Genomic DNA, 17,655 nt, shown 5'->3' with positions numbered 1-17,655 from the left:
TTAACTTGCCAAGCAATATGAAAAAAGCTTCAATACAGCTGATCAATCCATCTAATTTTAATCGATCCTTGTTGAAAACGCAGCAACAATACCGAGCACAACTCGGTGGAATTTACTTTGTCATTGACACGCACTTACGCGTCAGTCGAATTCTTTCGAATAATTAACGAATTACTTTCATCCGCCTCTAAATGTTACCAGTTTCTTTGCGCAGGACACTCCTCGATCGTCGACGAACCATTGATTCTTGGCGTTAGGGTTATGCGGGAAGATTGAACTCATGTTCAGTGAGGCGTATTCATGGACAGAAAAAGCTATCTTCGAGCGAAGAATGAAACGGTCCCGAAATCAATTTACCAAATCGAAATCATTCGGTCATCATCCTTCGTCTGTCATCATTGTGCTAATCTGTTTGCCAATATCGCGTAGAGAATCGTGCCCAACTTACCTCGAACGCTATCCAATTACCTATGGGATCCTTTTTCTTAGTCCCAAGTTTTTTTTTGTTCTACGCCGAGAGCTGGGCTAAGTTTTTTTGGATTCGGTTTCTTTCTATCAAATACGGCACAAATTCTCTCCGCCCAAGCGTTGGGACATAGTCAATCGAAAAGTTTTTCTCCCTGCTTCCCTGACTATTCAGCCCCGGATCGTAGTCAAAACCCCAAATCGAACGTGTCAAGAAATTGTGTCTTTTTGTGTTTTTGCCAACCACCGTCAGTAAAAGCGAAAGTTGTCACGAAACTTTGACCTCCGAACACAAGTCAGTAGACGAATAGTCTTGAAGTGTTCCAGCCTGGTTACACATCCCTTTCGGATTAAGGAGGGAAAGAAAAGCCATCACTGCAATGTATGCTTGGCCAAAAGAGTTCAATTGTGTTTCCAAGAATGCTGTGAATAGTGTAACGATTCCGTAGAAGACCAGAGGCTATGTTTGAGTTGACCGAGAGATCACAAAGTGAAACTTTTGTTTAGTGGAAAGACAACGCGTGTGCTTAAAATTTTCTTTATGTAATGACAATATTTGTGTTTGCATCAGATTTTTCCATGTTGTTGTTGTCGTTTTATTGAATCAGCGAAGAAATAATGTGCTTGCGAGAGCAAGTTCGTATCGTAATACGAAAATGGTTACAAAATACGTGTTCATCCAAATCCTATGTCAACCTCAAACGTAACTAAATTCAAAAGTATTCAATTTTTAGAAGACCATGTCACAATGGCAGAGTGAATTTCATAAAACTGACAAATCGGCAATGCCATCTCTTGATGCAACTTTATCCTCCGTCTTACTCCATTCCGTCCTGTTGACCAAATGTAACCATCAACCGCTTTCCTTATGCCCCAAGCCGCATCAGTATCTGCCTTACGATGGGCAGTGCTTCGATTCAAGGACAGACTGACTGACAAAAACCTCCGAAACAATCCCAGCATCGGACGCTCACAATGTTGTGACTGTCAAACCACAAAAAGCAAACCATGTTGTGGGGTTGTCATGGCCAACTTGAAGCAGAGTCCCTTTTTGATACGGCTTGGCAGAAAGTTTTGTCAGAGCGTTTAGGGAAGCAACAAACTACCATCCCTCGGCCATCGGTTTTCTTGTTCTTCTTCAGTGTTACAGTATCGCAGGAAATGTTGCAAACTTCCGGTTCCGAATCTATCCGAAGGACATGGGGCGTATTTGGTGTGTGGTGGTTCGTTTTCGTTTCGTCTGGTTCGGTTGGCATAAAATAACAATGCTTTATAATTGCGGTACACCAGCGTGATGCTCGAAAAAGTCGGCACAGGGTTTGGCGCACGGAGAATAAACAAATGCCGATGTGGAACTGGGAGCAACACGCGAACACAGCTATGAAAAGAATATTAAGGAAATACTTTACGGTATAATTGAATTCATTCGAAGCACCACTTTTGCGGTACATGGCGGTTGCCTGCAACAAACCATTGCTGTGCAATGTTTTCTGATGTGCTGGCTGGATGGGACGAATGAAAAAAATCCTGCTTTTCGCAGTACGCGGGCCGCGCGGAACCCGTTTTACAGGCAAATGAAGTTTACGTTTTGTACCGGAACACTCTTTTCCGATTTGTAAACTGTTTTGCCAACAAACATTAGGGCTGGGAAAACTGAAATGCTCAACGAACGGCAATGTACACAAGTGAATGTTGTATGGGTGAATGTTTGTATGTGTGGGAAAGAAAAGCGTCTTATACTAACCATCCGGATCCGGATCGGAAAGGATTCGGATCGCACCGCTAGAAAGGTTTGTCGCTGGAGAGACGGGGGCGAAGCAAAACTTCCCTTTCGAAAGAAACACCTCAGAAAGAATGAAACAAGGTTAACTACACCAAAATGCAGCATAACAGAACCACAAGAAGGAAAGGCAACCGTTCTTATAAGCGTTTAAGAGAAACACTATAGCTAGGTCCCTTTTTCCCCGCCCTTCAATCTTGGGCCTGGCCTGGATGGCGTGCGCAAAGCCATTTTCAAATCGACCAATGTGACCACTTTAAGCCCGATACAACTTGGTCGCTCGAAAGCACCGTCTTCCGGGGATTTTCCTCCCAGCATGGCGATAAATTAGCAAATAAAACCCGCCATTTTGCCCTGTGCCTTCGGTACCGGGCTTTCAGTGTTTGTGTGGCTCGTTAGCGACGTGGGCGTGCGAGCGAACCGTGGGAGTGAGTTGATATTTAAGAGAATAAAAGCTCCCATATACCGGGGGCTTGAATTGTCCTTTTGGGCACTTACGGTCTGTTACCGACTGGCAAAAGAACCCCTCTATCCCACGGAGACGCATGGTAGAAAATAAAAACAACCATAGCTCAAAGCGAAAACCTTACACAACAATCCAACAATCCAAAACAAATACATACGCGCCTGATACGCACCGACCCGCAGCGCAATGGCTTGTACACACGTGTTCCTACATAAACTTCAAGCTTCCAAGAAGCTACAAAAATGCCTGCTCGGCTAAACCCCGACAGGAGAGCAAAGCGAGGACGGAGCGGATTTGGGTTCGGATGTTAAACGATTTGTTATTTCATTTGCTATTTGTTTTGAACGATTGGACAGTGTATATGAATGTGTGCGACTGCGTGTGTTAGCCGAATCCATGGGGAGGGACATATAGAAAATATGATTTTACAGCACGTACCACAAACTGGTCAATGCTCAATAGTGCCGACGGGTTCGCTGGAAAGAAAACCGCCACAACGCTGGGTAAGCGGGCGGAAAAAGAGTGTGACAACTTGGGAAGACAAATTGGAAAACTTTCCCCTTCACCAGCGCCGGCAGAGGGTAGGTAGGTCGCACGATTGTTTGTAGCTTCGATACCGGCAGTCCCAAACTTGGAGTGGAAAACAATTTTCCAAAACGCCCATTTACCGCTGCCCGTACGCCACCCTCTGCCAATGTTCCGTAAACATTTGCAACAGCTGTAAGTGAGAGGCTTTGTGGAGAAATGTTTGATTTCCCTGCTGGGACGTGATTTGCACTCGACCCGCGCATTATTTGCGCTACTAAACGTCAACGCGCTGGATGGCATTGGGGACCGGATGAGAGACGGGAACGTCATAGATTAGCTGTTATGGTAACGTGATTGAAATGGTAACTCAAACCGGTCTACTCGTTGAATGCGAAGCAAGCGATGAAAAACGTTTCGCAAACTGACTGCATATGCATGTTGGATATAGATTTTTTGTTCGGTTGATATGCTGCATAATTACATTTTACAATGATATTGTTCGCAAAAAGTATGTGACCATCGTGGCTGGCCACATTTCGCTTGCGCTGCCTCCATGTCACACCGTCACACCGCTCTGCGTAACAATAATTTTTACCCTTCGTTCGTCCTGTCGGTTCGTTGAGTTCGCTAAATGCACATCCACCAGGATGCACCTCTCGAACGCGTGCCTTGGAGCGAAAATACCGTCAATACTAAATGATTCCAAGCGGAGCGGTCAATTGGTTGGAAATTCATCACAGCGCAGTCAACTGAAAAGTTTCATCAAAAACCATTTCTATTGCTGCGTATTTTAGCATTTTTTTCTCCCTTCTTTTTGTTGGCTTGGTTGCCTCGGCGTTCTTTTTATACCCTTGATTTTTTCACTTTCGCTCGACTAAACTCATACAAATGGCTCTACCCATTCATCGAACCGACCGACGGGCGATGCCACCAGTTCGAATAATTTACCACAATCGTTCTGTGCGAAGGGTGCGATTGGGATGTATTTCAGTCCCTGAGTACCTCAGTTCCCAGGCCAATGAAGTCAATTGTGCCGATTTAGGATGGCAAAATGCAAAGTCTCCCCTCGGCATTTTCCTTATTTCATGCGAACAACACGTAAGGGTGTGGTATTGTAAGGCTTATTTTTCCTATACCAATCGATTTTCATCACATATTCTCTTTTCGGCTCTAAATCCATAAACCAAAAAACAATGACTTAATAGAGATGAAGGACAAAAAATCGATTTATTCATAGCCAGTGGCGAACAATATCTATCCACTGGTACTTCTTCTTTAAACCTCGCCATGCTCGAAATCGGTTTCCAATATAGATGATATGCAATTTTCTGAACCACCAATTTTTATTTTTCCTTAAATCATGACTCTTCTGCTATCAACCCCCATGTTGTGCATGGTTAGCTGACGGTGCAGCGTGAAATCGGGTACGATCTCAGATAAGGACGATCCGGACCACAAACCAGCAGAGGGAGCAAGAACAACCCAGTCTTCAATTCAATTCCCAACCTCGACCATTACTGTCCTCATCATTTACCACCAATGGTCTTTTCTGTTCAACCGACTCCCGAATGAATCGGTTAGAATAAATAGAATATCATAAGCTTAATCATAACATAAAAAAATGAGAGAAATGACCAAATTTTATCGAATATCTTCAGGGCAGTAGGACAGCAAAGGACAGAACAAAAACTATTCCGTCATAAAGCATGCTGGTGTAATTGAAATACATTTTCCTCAGTCATCCTACTTGTATCTTGGAAGCTTGTATTGTTTAACCATCAAGGAGTCCTCAAATCGTTTACAGTACTGAAATCGATATGTTTTAATTTAATTTTTCACCGAAGTACAGGACAGTCGGTCAGAATCAGTCGATTTTCGTATTCTCCTATAATTGAAGAAGTTTGAGTACACTAGTTTAGCAGAAATTTTCAACAAAACAATGTGTGTCTGTGTGGGTTTGTGACGATAGAACATTAATATCGATGTCTACTTCTTAAAGATTCTTGTACCAACTGAAAGTTAGATACTTTAATAGGATGCTACGATAAACCCTTCCAACAGTTCCAATAGGACACGTTTTTCGTCACCATGATGTCACTATGTTGCTTTTGTGTGCTTCGAGTAGTGCTTAATGGTTTCAGTGCCAAATTTTCAAGCTTGACAGTGCGTAAATATTTGCCAAAAGAAGCAGCAATTGACTTTGAAACCTAGCTGTTGTTGATGGTTAATTCAAATTACTACCATGGCGCCATCAACCGCCTGCACCTACCATGCTCCTGTGCTAGAACTTGGGACATGAAGTGGTTTTGCTAACAAGTAGCACTCAAACACGTTACTGAGAGCACAAACAATGACCGTTTTATGCTTGCCGGCAATTGTGAGTAGGTGCAACGCAGAAGAAAACAACGATGGAGACGCCTAATGGCTGGTGGTTGCGTGTCTAGATTGTAGACTAAAGGGAGGCGGTTGTGAGGAAAGAAAAGTGCCACACAATATACTACACCAAGTTCACCAAACTGGCTCTTCAGATTAGCCCTGTTTTATTTTTTGTTTCATTTCAGCATCAAAGTAAACACACACACACATACACGCACATGCACGTTAAATCAGAGATTCTATGAACGCTTCGTCGAAGAGCTTTAGCAAGAATGTTTCCTTCTACGACCAGAATCACTTGTCCTAGAAAAGTTTGTTACCCACTAGATTCAGCGGTGATGATCAAGTTGCTCGTCTTTTAGCGTTGGTGTCGATACGGCCAGCCTTAGGTGCTGCCTCGGTACACTGCCGTGGCGTTGACATTGACCAAGTTCGGAAACGAGACATCGAATTGAATTAAGATGATGAGGTACGTTGCTGTGGCGCCAATCATCTGCAAAAATAGCGCTTACTTTAGTTTAGGTCTGTAGATTAAGACTAACGGGAGTCCATTATGAAGGGCAAACACGCTTACGTACCGTGTACCAGAGTGTCCAATCGTAAACAAACAGCCCGCACGTTATGACCGGGCTTCGATGTAGCAGCTGCTGTGAAAATAGGTTCAACTGACGAGAAAGATAAAGAATTAATATTATCCACGCACACGGTACATTGCATACTGGCAGCACCATGTTTGCACCCTCACAACATTATACCTCATTTATCACTGCCGAGGAGGACGAACAGTTGATGGCTTTATGTACTAGGATACCGATTCGTTTGCCCTGAAAAACGAGTGCATTTATGTAAGAACAACAAAAAAAGTCTTGTACAAAAACAGCAAAAACTAAACAAACATGGTGTACTGGCAATTAGTTATTAATTCGGATAAATTAGGAATCATTGGAACTAGCTCATGTTTCTCCGAGTCAAATTCCACACTCAACGCTCTGCTTAAGACAAATTAATCACCTTTGTGCCTTCACTGCTTGAGAAACGAAACAAAAACCTTCGCAAGTTGCTATAGTAACGAAAGTCTTGGGCATTGGAGATGTCTTACCTCGCGTGTTATTTTGCTACCGACGGCAATGAAAAACAGGACAAAGAAAAGATAGTACATGTACCAGATGAAGTTCAGCACTCCCATGTAGAACAGCTCGTTACGATAGATGAACGCCCGGAACAGTCCGAACGAACAGACGACTCCGATGACGAAGCACAATCCAACGCAAAATGTGATCTGATGAATAACAATGCACACGACGACATCGAAGGAAGCAGCAGACGCACGACGTACACAGATGAAAATAAAGAAACAACATAGTTAAAGTGGCAAAAGTTAGCAAATTCGTGACCTACACTGTTGTGTCGTCGGTGTGTTCATGTACTGTTGTGCTCAAGCGTTCGGACACGCTACGCTTCGGTAAGCATTCTTTCAGACCTGCCGAAACGTGTCCTTATGCTTTGTTACGGATTTTCTTCATCTAGGCACTCAGCAGGGAAGACCTCGTTCGGGTCGCCAAAGAAATGGGACAAAATTGCCAAGAGGGCAGTCTTACCTGCACTGAAAAGCAATAATTAACGAGCTCGACCACGTCGTTCAGTTTGTCGTGAAGGATCTTGATTTGCTTCAGCACATTAATCTGTTCCTTTTCGCTGCATATTGCAAACTCGCTCGGATTTCCCACGGCCGACGGACTCGTTGGAAAGTACATTCTGTAAAGAGAAACCAAACAGCGAGAACGATTCAGTCACGTTGCGGAATGCTTTTCTTACCGACACGCGCGCTGTTCAATGCATCTGTAATGGATTTTCGGTTTGATGATGAGAGGAAGGGTGGTAGTTGAACTTGCCAACCTAATTGCCATGGCCAATCGTTGAAAGCGCACCAGCAGGAACCAAAGCACGATGGCGAAATAGCTCGTGATGGTGGGAAAGGCGGCATTGTAGTAGACGAAGGAGAACATGTTGTAATACCATCGACCGTCGAAGTTGGGCTGATTATTCAGGACGGTAATTTTGTACGCATAGACCAGTGCGGACGTTACGAAGATGCCGCTCAGAAAGCACACCATGCCGGCAGTGATAAGAAAACGATGCATCCGGTAGTTGATCCTCACTCCGACCTGTTGCAGCTCGCGATCAATGTTGACGAACGCCTGGAACAGCTCCCGCAGCCGATGACGATGGAGAAAGTTTATAAGCATGGTCAGATGATACACTAGCGTCCCCATCAGGTACGTGAAGATGCGACTGTTCACAGCCAGCGGAGATGACTGGAAGCGGAGCATGTCCTTACGAATTTGCCGACAGGGTCCGTTAATGTAAAGCGTGCCAATGAGCAGCAGAATGATGACGTTGAGCACCGAAAGCAAACGCCTGTTGGAGGCATTCGAAAAGAATGGTGTCAACCCCAGACACTTCAGCAACAGCAGAAATGGCTGGAAAGCTTCGATGGAGCTAGAGGTATTGAATTTTTGCAGCACTTTATACACCATTTTGTAGCACAGTCTTGAAAAGCGATACTGTTCCGTTCGTTGGGCTCACACAACGTTCACTGACATGTATGCAGGACCGGTAGATTTGGGAACGAACGACACCATCAACCGTGGCCGGAACAAACTAAGGTGTGGTTGATTATGTTACCTGTCTCGTAGCATGTGTATCAATTAATTGTATCAGTTTTATTAGTATTCTCTATTTACTTTTACCAAACGGCGCCACTCCTTTCTCAGGATGGATTGCTCGTTCTGTTCCTCAAACGAGTCAATTTATTTTGTTTGCATAATGGTAAGGGGTGGCTACATTTCTTCTTAGTTCTCGGTTGCCGTGAAAATGAAGTAGGGTGAAAGCGAAGTCGCGAATGAAGGTTGGGAGCAATTTATAGCTCTATATCTTACCTGAACAAATTGTTTAGGGCAATATATCGTGATAGTACCAAAAACAGTGTCAAAATCGCCTGAGCCCAGAGATGAACGTACGAGTAAAAGTACAGAAACCGGACTAGATTGAACGCATGCACCTGTACTCCAAAACGCGGTAACCAGCGTTCTACGAAGCCCGTCATTGACACAAACATGAGTGGATACACCAGCATGAGCCAGCGCAGATGCCGTGCAAACCTTTGCGTTCCAAAGTAACCAATCGAGCCCTCGGAAGCATGATTTGTGTTGAGAGTTACTAATGCACTTGACACTTCGTTAAGAGAGCCGAACAATTGATCCACACTATTCTGGTTGATGTAAGAATGCAATAGAACGGCCAGCACCGTCAAGTAGCGCGACACGAAGTAAACATCGTGCATTCGCGACGTTATGAGTGATCCCGAACCGAGCTTGATCGTTTCCAAATCGAGAGAATGAAACAGTAGCAGAAATCCGTAGAAAGTGGCCGAGAACGCTATGGCCAACAAATTACACAACTTGTAGCCCAGTAATGTTCGTTTCCTACTACATGTCACCGGTGGATACAGTCCAAGACACTTTACCACCAAAGTAAAGCACTCGAAGGCCTTTAGTGCGTCCTCGTTAGAAGTCAACATTTCACTGACGGCGCTATGCAAACTCTCAATAGAATCTTCAACCCCAACAGCAGCTTTCCCCGAAATGTTTTTTCACTGTAAACAAAACCTTTATTGACAATGTCCGGCTTAAGCGGTAATTAATTAATTGGAACGGTTGATCAAATTTCACCTACCTGAATGCTTGATTGATGGCGCAATATCGATCGTGCAGTACCAGCAAAAATAAGAGAAATTGACAAATTTGTAACAAAAAACACAACCCGAACATGGCAGAAGGGAGAATTTCCTTCAGCGATGGTTCGATGTGAGGTACAAGCTCCAAAATCAATGGCAGGTGTATAGCGAGTAGTAACATGTACGATGTCACTATACCAACCGCCAGCATTGACACTTTCAGATGGAGTCTTCGATGGTCGATCGGTGAACTAAATTTGCTCAACTGTACATCACATTCATGCAGGGTTTGTAAAATAAAAGATATTCGGTGTTTTACAATCCACGCAAACACAATGGCAAATACCATCGTTAGATACTGACAGCTAAGATTGATGCACTCTATGGTACCAATGATCAGCGATAGGTGAAAATCGGTCACATTAGCTACGAACAGGAACGAGTACAGGGCGTAGGTATACATTCCACCATACACTAGCACATAGCAGAACTCCAGGTAACGATTCACCGGTTTCATTCCTAACCTGTACCCGAAAGGTGCCAATCCTACACACCCAAGCAGGAACATAAACGGTTGCACCGTTTCGTATACACTGTTCACCGAAAACCAACGCATATTGCTACATTTGCTTGCTAGCTAAATTATGGATCATCGCCTCGTGGTACACACTGCGTGTTATCCACCTTCAATCAAACTGAACCGAAATGCCTTTGCCTTTACCACCGAAACATCCACATTGCCATTAGATCACTTGATCCAAAATAAACAATAGCACTATAGAATGATAAACAATGATTTTACCATGCGCAGAAAACGATGCGCAAGAATAAAAAAACAAGAATAAGAGGTATTCGTGGATGAGAATTAACAGCCTGCTTTCACTCACAGGTTATGCTGCAGCTTACGGCAAAAGGCAATTAATTATTATGCTGCGCATTTTTCCTTTACGATTTTTCCTGTTGTGATACGCAGAAACGTTCATACTGTGTATGGTATTTCTTACCCGAACAGGTCCTTCAGAGCTTCATATCGCGACAGGACCAACATCGCCGCCAAAGTCGCTTGTAGCCAGAGATGAACGTATGTTGTGAAGTACAGTAAGCGCACAAACTGAAACACATGGCCAATAAGCTGGTTCCAATTTAACCATTTTAGTATCGTGAACGTTATGGCGAGACAAACAAATGGATACGACAGGGAAAATACGCGTAACCCTTTCGCAAACCGGACCGTTCCGAAGAATCGTAGTTTGCTGGATACACCTTTGCGATTGGCAAGTAGTGTCACTGCGTTTGAGATGCTGTTCAGCGCCCGATGCAATCGATTTATTTCGCCTCCATTGTTCAGAACGTGCACTTGCACCACGATAACGGTGATGTAGCGTAGCACAAAGTACAGATCGTGCATGCGGGTAACAATAAGCGACTTTATGCCGGCCTTTAATACACCAGAATCCAATGAGATGCTAAACAGTAGATACCCGTAGAACAGAGTCGAAAGTACGAATGACAAAATGTTGACGCATCGATAGGGTAGACGTGTCCGTTTGCGATCGCATGATATGGGAGGGTTAACACCGAGATACTTCAACAGCACACTGAATGTCTCGTACGCCACCAGGGCGTCCTCACCGAATAACGACATCGAACAGACTACACATTTAGATCACCAATTCGTTGTAACTCACCTAAATAATTCATTAATCGTCTGGTATCGCGACAGCACGAGTAGCACCATCACAGTAAATTGTACTATTTGCAGAAGGAAGCAGAAACTCGATATCGCCAACGCCGCCACGTCGAGAGCAGGCGTGTCGAACGATTCAAGGCGTGACGTCACAGTTGAAATCGTCACCAGAAGGAGGAATAGAAACGATCCCAAAACAATACTACAGAGCACTGTCAGTAGGCGATGTTGTCTGTTGTGTTTGATCGGAAGCCGCAGGACGTTTAACTGCTCGTCAATCTCAGCCAATTGTACAAAAATCTCAAGCACACGATTTCGAAGCACTAAACCTAAAATGATCGCTACGTTTGTCACCATAAATTCACAAAACATATATCCATTTTCCATGACGGCTACGATTTTGGAAATGTACAGATGGCCCGTATTTGTGGTAAAGAGGTAGCCATAGATTGCGTACGAGTATACACAGATGAAGCTCGCGGAGTAACCGAAAGCATAATACAACTCTTTTCTATCGTTGGACGGCTGTGAGTTAAGACGAAATGGCGCCAATCCAGTAACCTTCAACAGGTAGTAGAAGGGACGAAATGTATCGTGAACGTTTTGAACAAGCAAACAGCTATCCATCGTTGGGAATGGCACACCTTAACGCGTGACGATGCAAACCATACTGAAACTGTAGAACGAAGCAACGGCGGAGCAGAATGTTAAACGTTAAACAAGTGCACGTTTTCGGCCAACCGGAAACCGACCGATCGATACACTGGACTGGAACTCCAAATATTACAAAGATGATGGCTATGGTGATGATAATGTTTATTGTATACCATGGCTAAAGCCATCTTTGTTAACGCATCGAAGACGATTAATCAATCCATTAACAGCTACGATAAACAGATCTTTCAGCTGGGCTAAACAAACCATTTAAATATGAACGGGCTACGATAGAAGAAAAAAAAAAAGATTCAAATGACACACTTTTTGTATTTTCTTGGATTTGACGGTTTTTGTTAGCGTTTTATGTAATTTAATTTGCATTACATTAACATAATCTTTTATACGTACCGAAAACAGCCATTAATTAGCTTGTATCTTGTCCTAATTATTTCCATAAACGCGGTGCATTGCAACATCATTAATGCGTAGGAGTTGACGAATAGCAAATAAATAAACACGAACAAAATCTGCATGTTGCACGAGCTCTCGTGAAGTTGACAAGTGATGATAGTACCATAAATGTAGATCAACAACACGATTGTGATCAGATAAACACCGGCCCAAACGTTTCGATAAAATCGGCGATGATCGACGTTGCGTTTCCATTGGCTTATCTATTCAAACACATGACTTAACTTAATTCAAACACTTGACTTAGAACGTAGGTAACAACTATTAAAATTATACAACCGGTTTACCTTTTGATCCACGGCATGCAGCTTGTAGAGCATTTTTTCAATTTTGTCTCGCACAGCATAACCGTTCACAACTCCATACATGGTGGTGAAAAAATTGAAAGTAAAATACATACGTTCGCCTTTGCCCTCGATCATCGATGCAGAGAACCCGGTGTGTTTTAGCTCGGACATGAATTTTATAAAAGCTAGTGTATATACCAATCCGAAAGATATGGTGTATAGTTTCGTCCGCCAGGTTCCGAATGCATCCCGGTCAGGTGTGTCTGCATCCAACTGTAGCCGGAACGGAGCATACCCGAACAGTCGTAGAATCCAGTACAATACTTCCATGGAACTGTAAACATTAAGTGACTCGTTTAGTAACATCACCACTGCGACACTGCGACGGTACATCCACCAGTCGGGACGGGTGTAAAATTGAGACTGACACTTTATCCAACAGTGGGTGTCTGCAAAGGAGGTTAATCGTTCCGGAAACTGCTCCCGATCATACCCGAGAATGGAGCCGACTTTCGCAATTTACCACGCCTCATAAATTAATCATACATGTCGTTTTACGGAACGTTGTAGAAACACAGCTCCCTAGCAGTCCTTTAGATTGAAACATTTTTTATTCTGCTAATATGCGTAAAGCTTTCAATAAAGTAATGTTGTTGTTTGCAATTTCAAGGCATTATTTTTAAGTAACATATACACATTAATTGTCGCTAATGGTTGTTGTAAATGAATCTATATCTTTCGCTTAAAGTTGCAAGATGGCAAGATTGATGTTTTATATAGGGCAATTATAAGATAATTTTAGACATTTTTACTTCAGCTATAAATAGTTAACTTACCACTCACAATCCTTTAACATTTATCTCATCAATTGGTGACCAGTTGAAGAGTTTGAAACGCGCCTATCGCACCAACATGGCAATTGTTGTTGTGGCAACAAAGATAAAAAAACTTTTAATGTTTTTTTCAACTGGCTGGAAAATGAAAACGGCAATTAGGCGAAGTTAAGCCGCTTGTTACATAGGCAAGTCAGTACTCGCTTTCCAAAGCATTCTAGAAAAACTTAAGACAATTTTCATCATTGAAAAAAAACAAAACCATTTGGCGAAACCGTTGCAGTGCAGTGCATACCCTGCACTGGGAAGACAGGACAGTAAATCACTCCAAAGGGGCGAAAGTTTCCGAGTTTTACACTCTAACCATTCTGCTAGGCATGACGATGTGAAACAGGATAAAGTTTAAATTGAATTCGGTCCCACTGTAATTACGACAACGGGTTGTCCAGAACGAAGATTCCACTGTTTCGAGAAGATTGTCTCAAGCCACATAGGAGAGTTGCGTAAGGAATTTTTAAATGCTCTTATTAGATTTCTTTTGAGCACAGGGAACAAGTTTTGTGCATATCAACTAATTACTATGTTTGGCTATGAGTTTAAGGGTCTAATACCACTGTAATAGTATTCAACATTCACCTAGGATTGTAAATAAATTCAACATACCAGTGACGTTTAAAACGTTGCTTTAAATTGTTCGTCAATGGATGAAAATGTTGTTATCCTTTACTGATTAGAAAACATGCTGAATTATGTTTTATAAATGGTATCATCTTATTCAGGGCTGCTAATCATATATACCTTTTCATTCCCTATCAGTTCTTAGTGTTGGTATTTATCAATAAGAGAATAAGTTGCGATTAAATATAAAACGATACAAAATATATTACTGAATATGTTATGGTTATACGATTTTAATACATGTTGCTAAATATTAGGGGCAATGTTCAATATTTTGATATAGCAAAAACATACTCTCTTAAACTGTTTCCTTCCACGCTTTGCAGAAATCAATGATTTCAATATTTTGAAGCATATCACTTGACTGTTCTACACTTCTGCTCGACTTGCATGTGATAACCCGGATAACGACAAAAATTGATTTGCATAAATTTGTGCTTTAATAACAACTCCAATGAGTTTGCCAACTGCCATGTGCCTTTTGCCCTTTGCCACATTCAATCGGGCCTTCCATGCCATCTATGGCATCGAGGCAACCATCCGGGAGCTCATTAAGACCCAATGTTCACTGAACGTCTTTCGCATTAACATCACCCCTCGGGTTACGGGAAACCTCGATGACGACGACACGACAAAGCACCGCAGAGATTGTCACAGCCATGGATGTTTTATTCAAGGCACCACACATCCCAACAGAAGTGCTTCCGAGCCCTTGGTTGCGATCCTTCCAATGAATACTACCGGCACAGAAAGTTTGTTCGAACGAGATAAGATCGTGCTGCAGTGGAGTGGAAAGTCGAACGCTAAGCAGTTGGGAAGTAGAAGGGAGTGAACCCGAAGAGGAACTACATAAATGGTACATTACAATTTAATCAATTATTCACTGCGATGAACTCGATTTCGATAATTCTCTTTTATTGTTCCCAGATGGAGAATTAGATAATGTTCTTATTTAAGCGCTTGAGCCACTTGACACCACTCCTACTGCTTGGTCCCACTTCATGAGTCCATGAATGACAGTGACGAAATGAGAATTCCCCATACATTGACCGAACGGGACTGCAATTCTATTTGCATTCTTGCAAAACGGCAAACCAGTTTGCACCAACGAAACCAGGGAGGATATCATTCTCAATACTTTTCAAAAGCATTACCGACGGACAGCACTCAATAGACCTAGCACTGTCGTCGGGCATATGCAAGCTGCATTACTCTTCTATAAGGAGACACCAATTATTTCAAATCCAGTGAATGTCCAGTTCAGTAGGATTTCGCACATGTGTATAAATGAAGCATTTCACACTTACTTAACTGAGAATAATCACAACGATCGGATTCCCTGCCCTGCTGTGACCAATGACATGGCTAAAATAATTTTGCAGCGTGTAAAGATTTGTAACACAGGATAATCAGCTAACACGTACGTAGTACGTAAATGCTTCCCTTTGATTGGAGTGATGCACGGCAATTGGAAGCTACTCAGTTATCAGCCTTTCATCCAACAATCTATGCTTCTGGTAAGATCTACAAAAGTCGCACGTTCTTCTCGTTATAGAAAATTCCTTGTCTATAGACCTTGAATGCTTAAGCAATACTATTGCCGGATGGTAAATATAATCAAAATGTTGCCAGATAACTCTAGCTCACGCGTTTCTATACAGCGCTAATCCTTATCGCCTCATAATGAGAGAAAATAATGGAGCGCAAGAAAGTAAGCAGGAAGGAGCGTGGGGTAAACAGTCGTGAATCTTGCTTATGAAAAATCACAACACTATTGATAACGGCATGGTGATTGGATTTAAAATACTTCTTTCCTCTTACCGGTGCAATCAGTACAGTGTGAACGATCGCATCATAAGGAAGTATAGTAGAATAAGTTCAGCAAAAGTGTATGGGCAATATGAAGCAAATCGTGGTCATTGGTGCTGGTGTAAGTGGGCTTAGTGTTGCAGTGCAGTTGGCTGAACATTACTATAATGTGGCTAATGTGACTTTGATATCCGAAAATGTTAGTCCCAACACAACAGGCGACGGGTCGGCTGGTTTATGGGGTCCTTACTATTGCGGAAATACTCCGGACCATAAAATAGTGTAAGAATAATTGCCAACAAACCCTGTACCAGCCAACCCACCCACAGCGTGTTTAACATGTTTAAATGTGTATTTTTTGTAGAAAATGGTCCAGTGAAACGCACACGTTTTTCCATCAGCTGTGGAAGAATGGGCTCGGCGGAAAGATTGGTGTCTGCTTACAACCGTGCATGAGGCTTACGACCGATCCCAATGGATATCCGGAGCCGGCGTGGAAGGAAATAGTGTTCGGGTGCCAAAAGATCCAGGAACCGGAATTGAAGCGACTCAGTAATGAGCACGGTCGATCGTACACCGGTGGTTATCATTTCGCCACGTTCACATGTGAACCATCCGGCCTGTTGCCATACCTGTTCAATCGTTTTATTGCGGTTGGTGGAAAATTCGTGGCGTCCAAAGTACGTAACTTTGATGAAATCATTCTTAACCGGCCCGTGGATCTGATAGTCAACTGTAGTGGCCTTGGTTCGCTTGAGTTGGCGAGCGATAAGGCAGTGCTTCCCATCCGAGGTCAGGTAGCTCGGGTTAGTGCTCCATGGATTTATGAAGTCATTCTGGATGACAGTGATGATGGTAATTACATAATTCCCAAGTAAGTTTCGTTTCCCTATCACAACCGGTAAGAAAAGCACCGATCAGTGGAAAATAATAGGATTCCTTTCATTCAACTCCCTAGTTGCGAGACAGTGATATTGGGTGGAACGCATCAAATGAACGACTTCAACCGAAACGTCAAACGAGACGACAGCCGATTCATATTCGATGGCTGTGAACGAATGCTGCCCAGTCTGCGTAATGCAAGTGTTACAAATGAATGGGTCGGCCTGCGGCCTGGCCGGGACAGCGTGCGCCTGGAAATGGAACATTATCGATCAGGTAAATATATTTTCATGATTTCTGTTTTACGCATCATTCGCATTTGCAAACCAATAACTCTTGTTTCATGTAAACGATGAGGCTTGGCTAAGGTTATCATGTTTAGACAGCAAGATTGCAACGTAGCCGTTTCATTTTTTAAACACGACTAAAAAAACAACTGCAAGCTATTGCACTGATAACCTCCGAGTTGATGCGAAGGTACTTGTTTGCTGGGGATGAACGATGATTGTTTTCCATCTACTTGCGATTAATGATATTGTTGAAGAGTGGGTGTGATTCTTTAACATCAGACTACGGCAAAACTAGTGCTGCACGGGATTACTAGATGATAATCTATGTTTTCTATTTCACCCACAGATGATCAAAAGGGTTCCGTTCCGATTATTCATAATTACGGACACGGTGGATGCGGAGTGACACTCTGTTGGGGCTGTGCCAAAGAAGTCGTTGAGATCAGCAGTACGCTTGGCTGGAGCAAATCCAGTACATCTAAATTGTAGTGTTTGTGTAACTTAGCTCCAAAGTTATATGTATGCTGTAAGTGAAATAAAACAACAAAGTCAAAAATAACTATATGCTCTTACGCCGCCTTTTGTCGGATTATATTTAACTCATCTAAAGCTAAACTGTTGTATCTATTACCATAGTACTATCACATCTATTTCTATAACTATATCTTTCAGGCCATTTGAGTTAGATTCTCTATATATGATATTTTAGG

At 42.7% G+C, this 17,655-nt stretch overlaps 2 protein-coding genes across 8 annotated transcripts; one reads left to right on the top strand and one right to left on the bottom strand.

Annotated features, from left to right (window-relative positions):
• Positions 1-5,737: 5,737 nt before the first annotated feature.
• On the bottom strand, positions 5,738-15,580 carry LOC1282046 (putative gustatory receptor 2a). 7 transcript variants are annotated; one of them, XM_061644812.1, is made up of 9 exons: positions 15,272-15,580; positions 13,290-13,424; positions 12,454-12,787; positions 12,104-12,369; positions 7,214-7,370; positions 6,715-6,894; positions 6,371-6,439; positions 6,194-6,280; positions 5,738-6,108 (listed from the first exon to the last, which is right to left on the bottom strand). In XM_061644812.1, exons 2-9 carry the CDS (start codon positions 13,307-13,309, stop codon positions 6,001-6,003), a joined length of 1,221 nt encoding a protein of 406 aa, XP_061500796.1. In that variant the 5' UTR covers positions 13,310-13,424; positions 15,272-15,580; the 3' UTR covers positions 5,738-6,000. The 7 variants fall into 7 exon arrangements, with proteins under 7 accessions (XP_061500796.1, XP_061500798.1, XP_061500799.1 ...); XM_061644814.1 differs by lacking the exon at positions 15,272-15,580 and adding an exon at positions 12,882-13,044 and having other exon boundaries at positions 13,290-13,420; XM_061644815.1 differs by lacking the exon at positions 13,290-13,424.
• A 154-nt stretch (positions 15,581-15,734) lies between these two features.
• Positions 15,735-17,504, top strand: LOC1282047 (D-amino-acid oxidase). Its single transcript, XM_322047.6, has 4 exons — positions 15,735-16,055; positions 16,138-16,647; positions 16,732-16,931; positions 17,292-17,504. Exons 1-4 carry the CDS (start codon positions 15,856-15,858, stop codon positions 17,432-17,434), a joined length of 1,053 nt encoding a protein of 350 aa, XP_322047.5. The 5' UTR covers positions 15,735-15,855; the 3' UTR covers positions 17,435-17,504.
• The last annotated feature ends 151 nt before the right edge of the window (positions 17,505-17,655 follow it).

Source organism: Anopheles gambiae, chromosome 2 (genome assembly GCF_943734735.2).
Source record: "Anopheles gambiae chromosome 2, idAnoGambNW_F1_1, whole genome shotgun sequence".
In the NCBI taxonomy this organism is placed as follows: domain Eukaryota; kingdom Metazoa; phylum Arthropoda; class Insecta; order Diptera; family Culicidae; genus Anopheles; species Anopheles gambiae.
The sequence above is the reverse complement of the archived record's forward strand: the minus strand, read 5'-3'. Positions and strand labels throughout refer to the sequence as shown.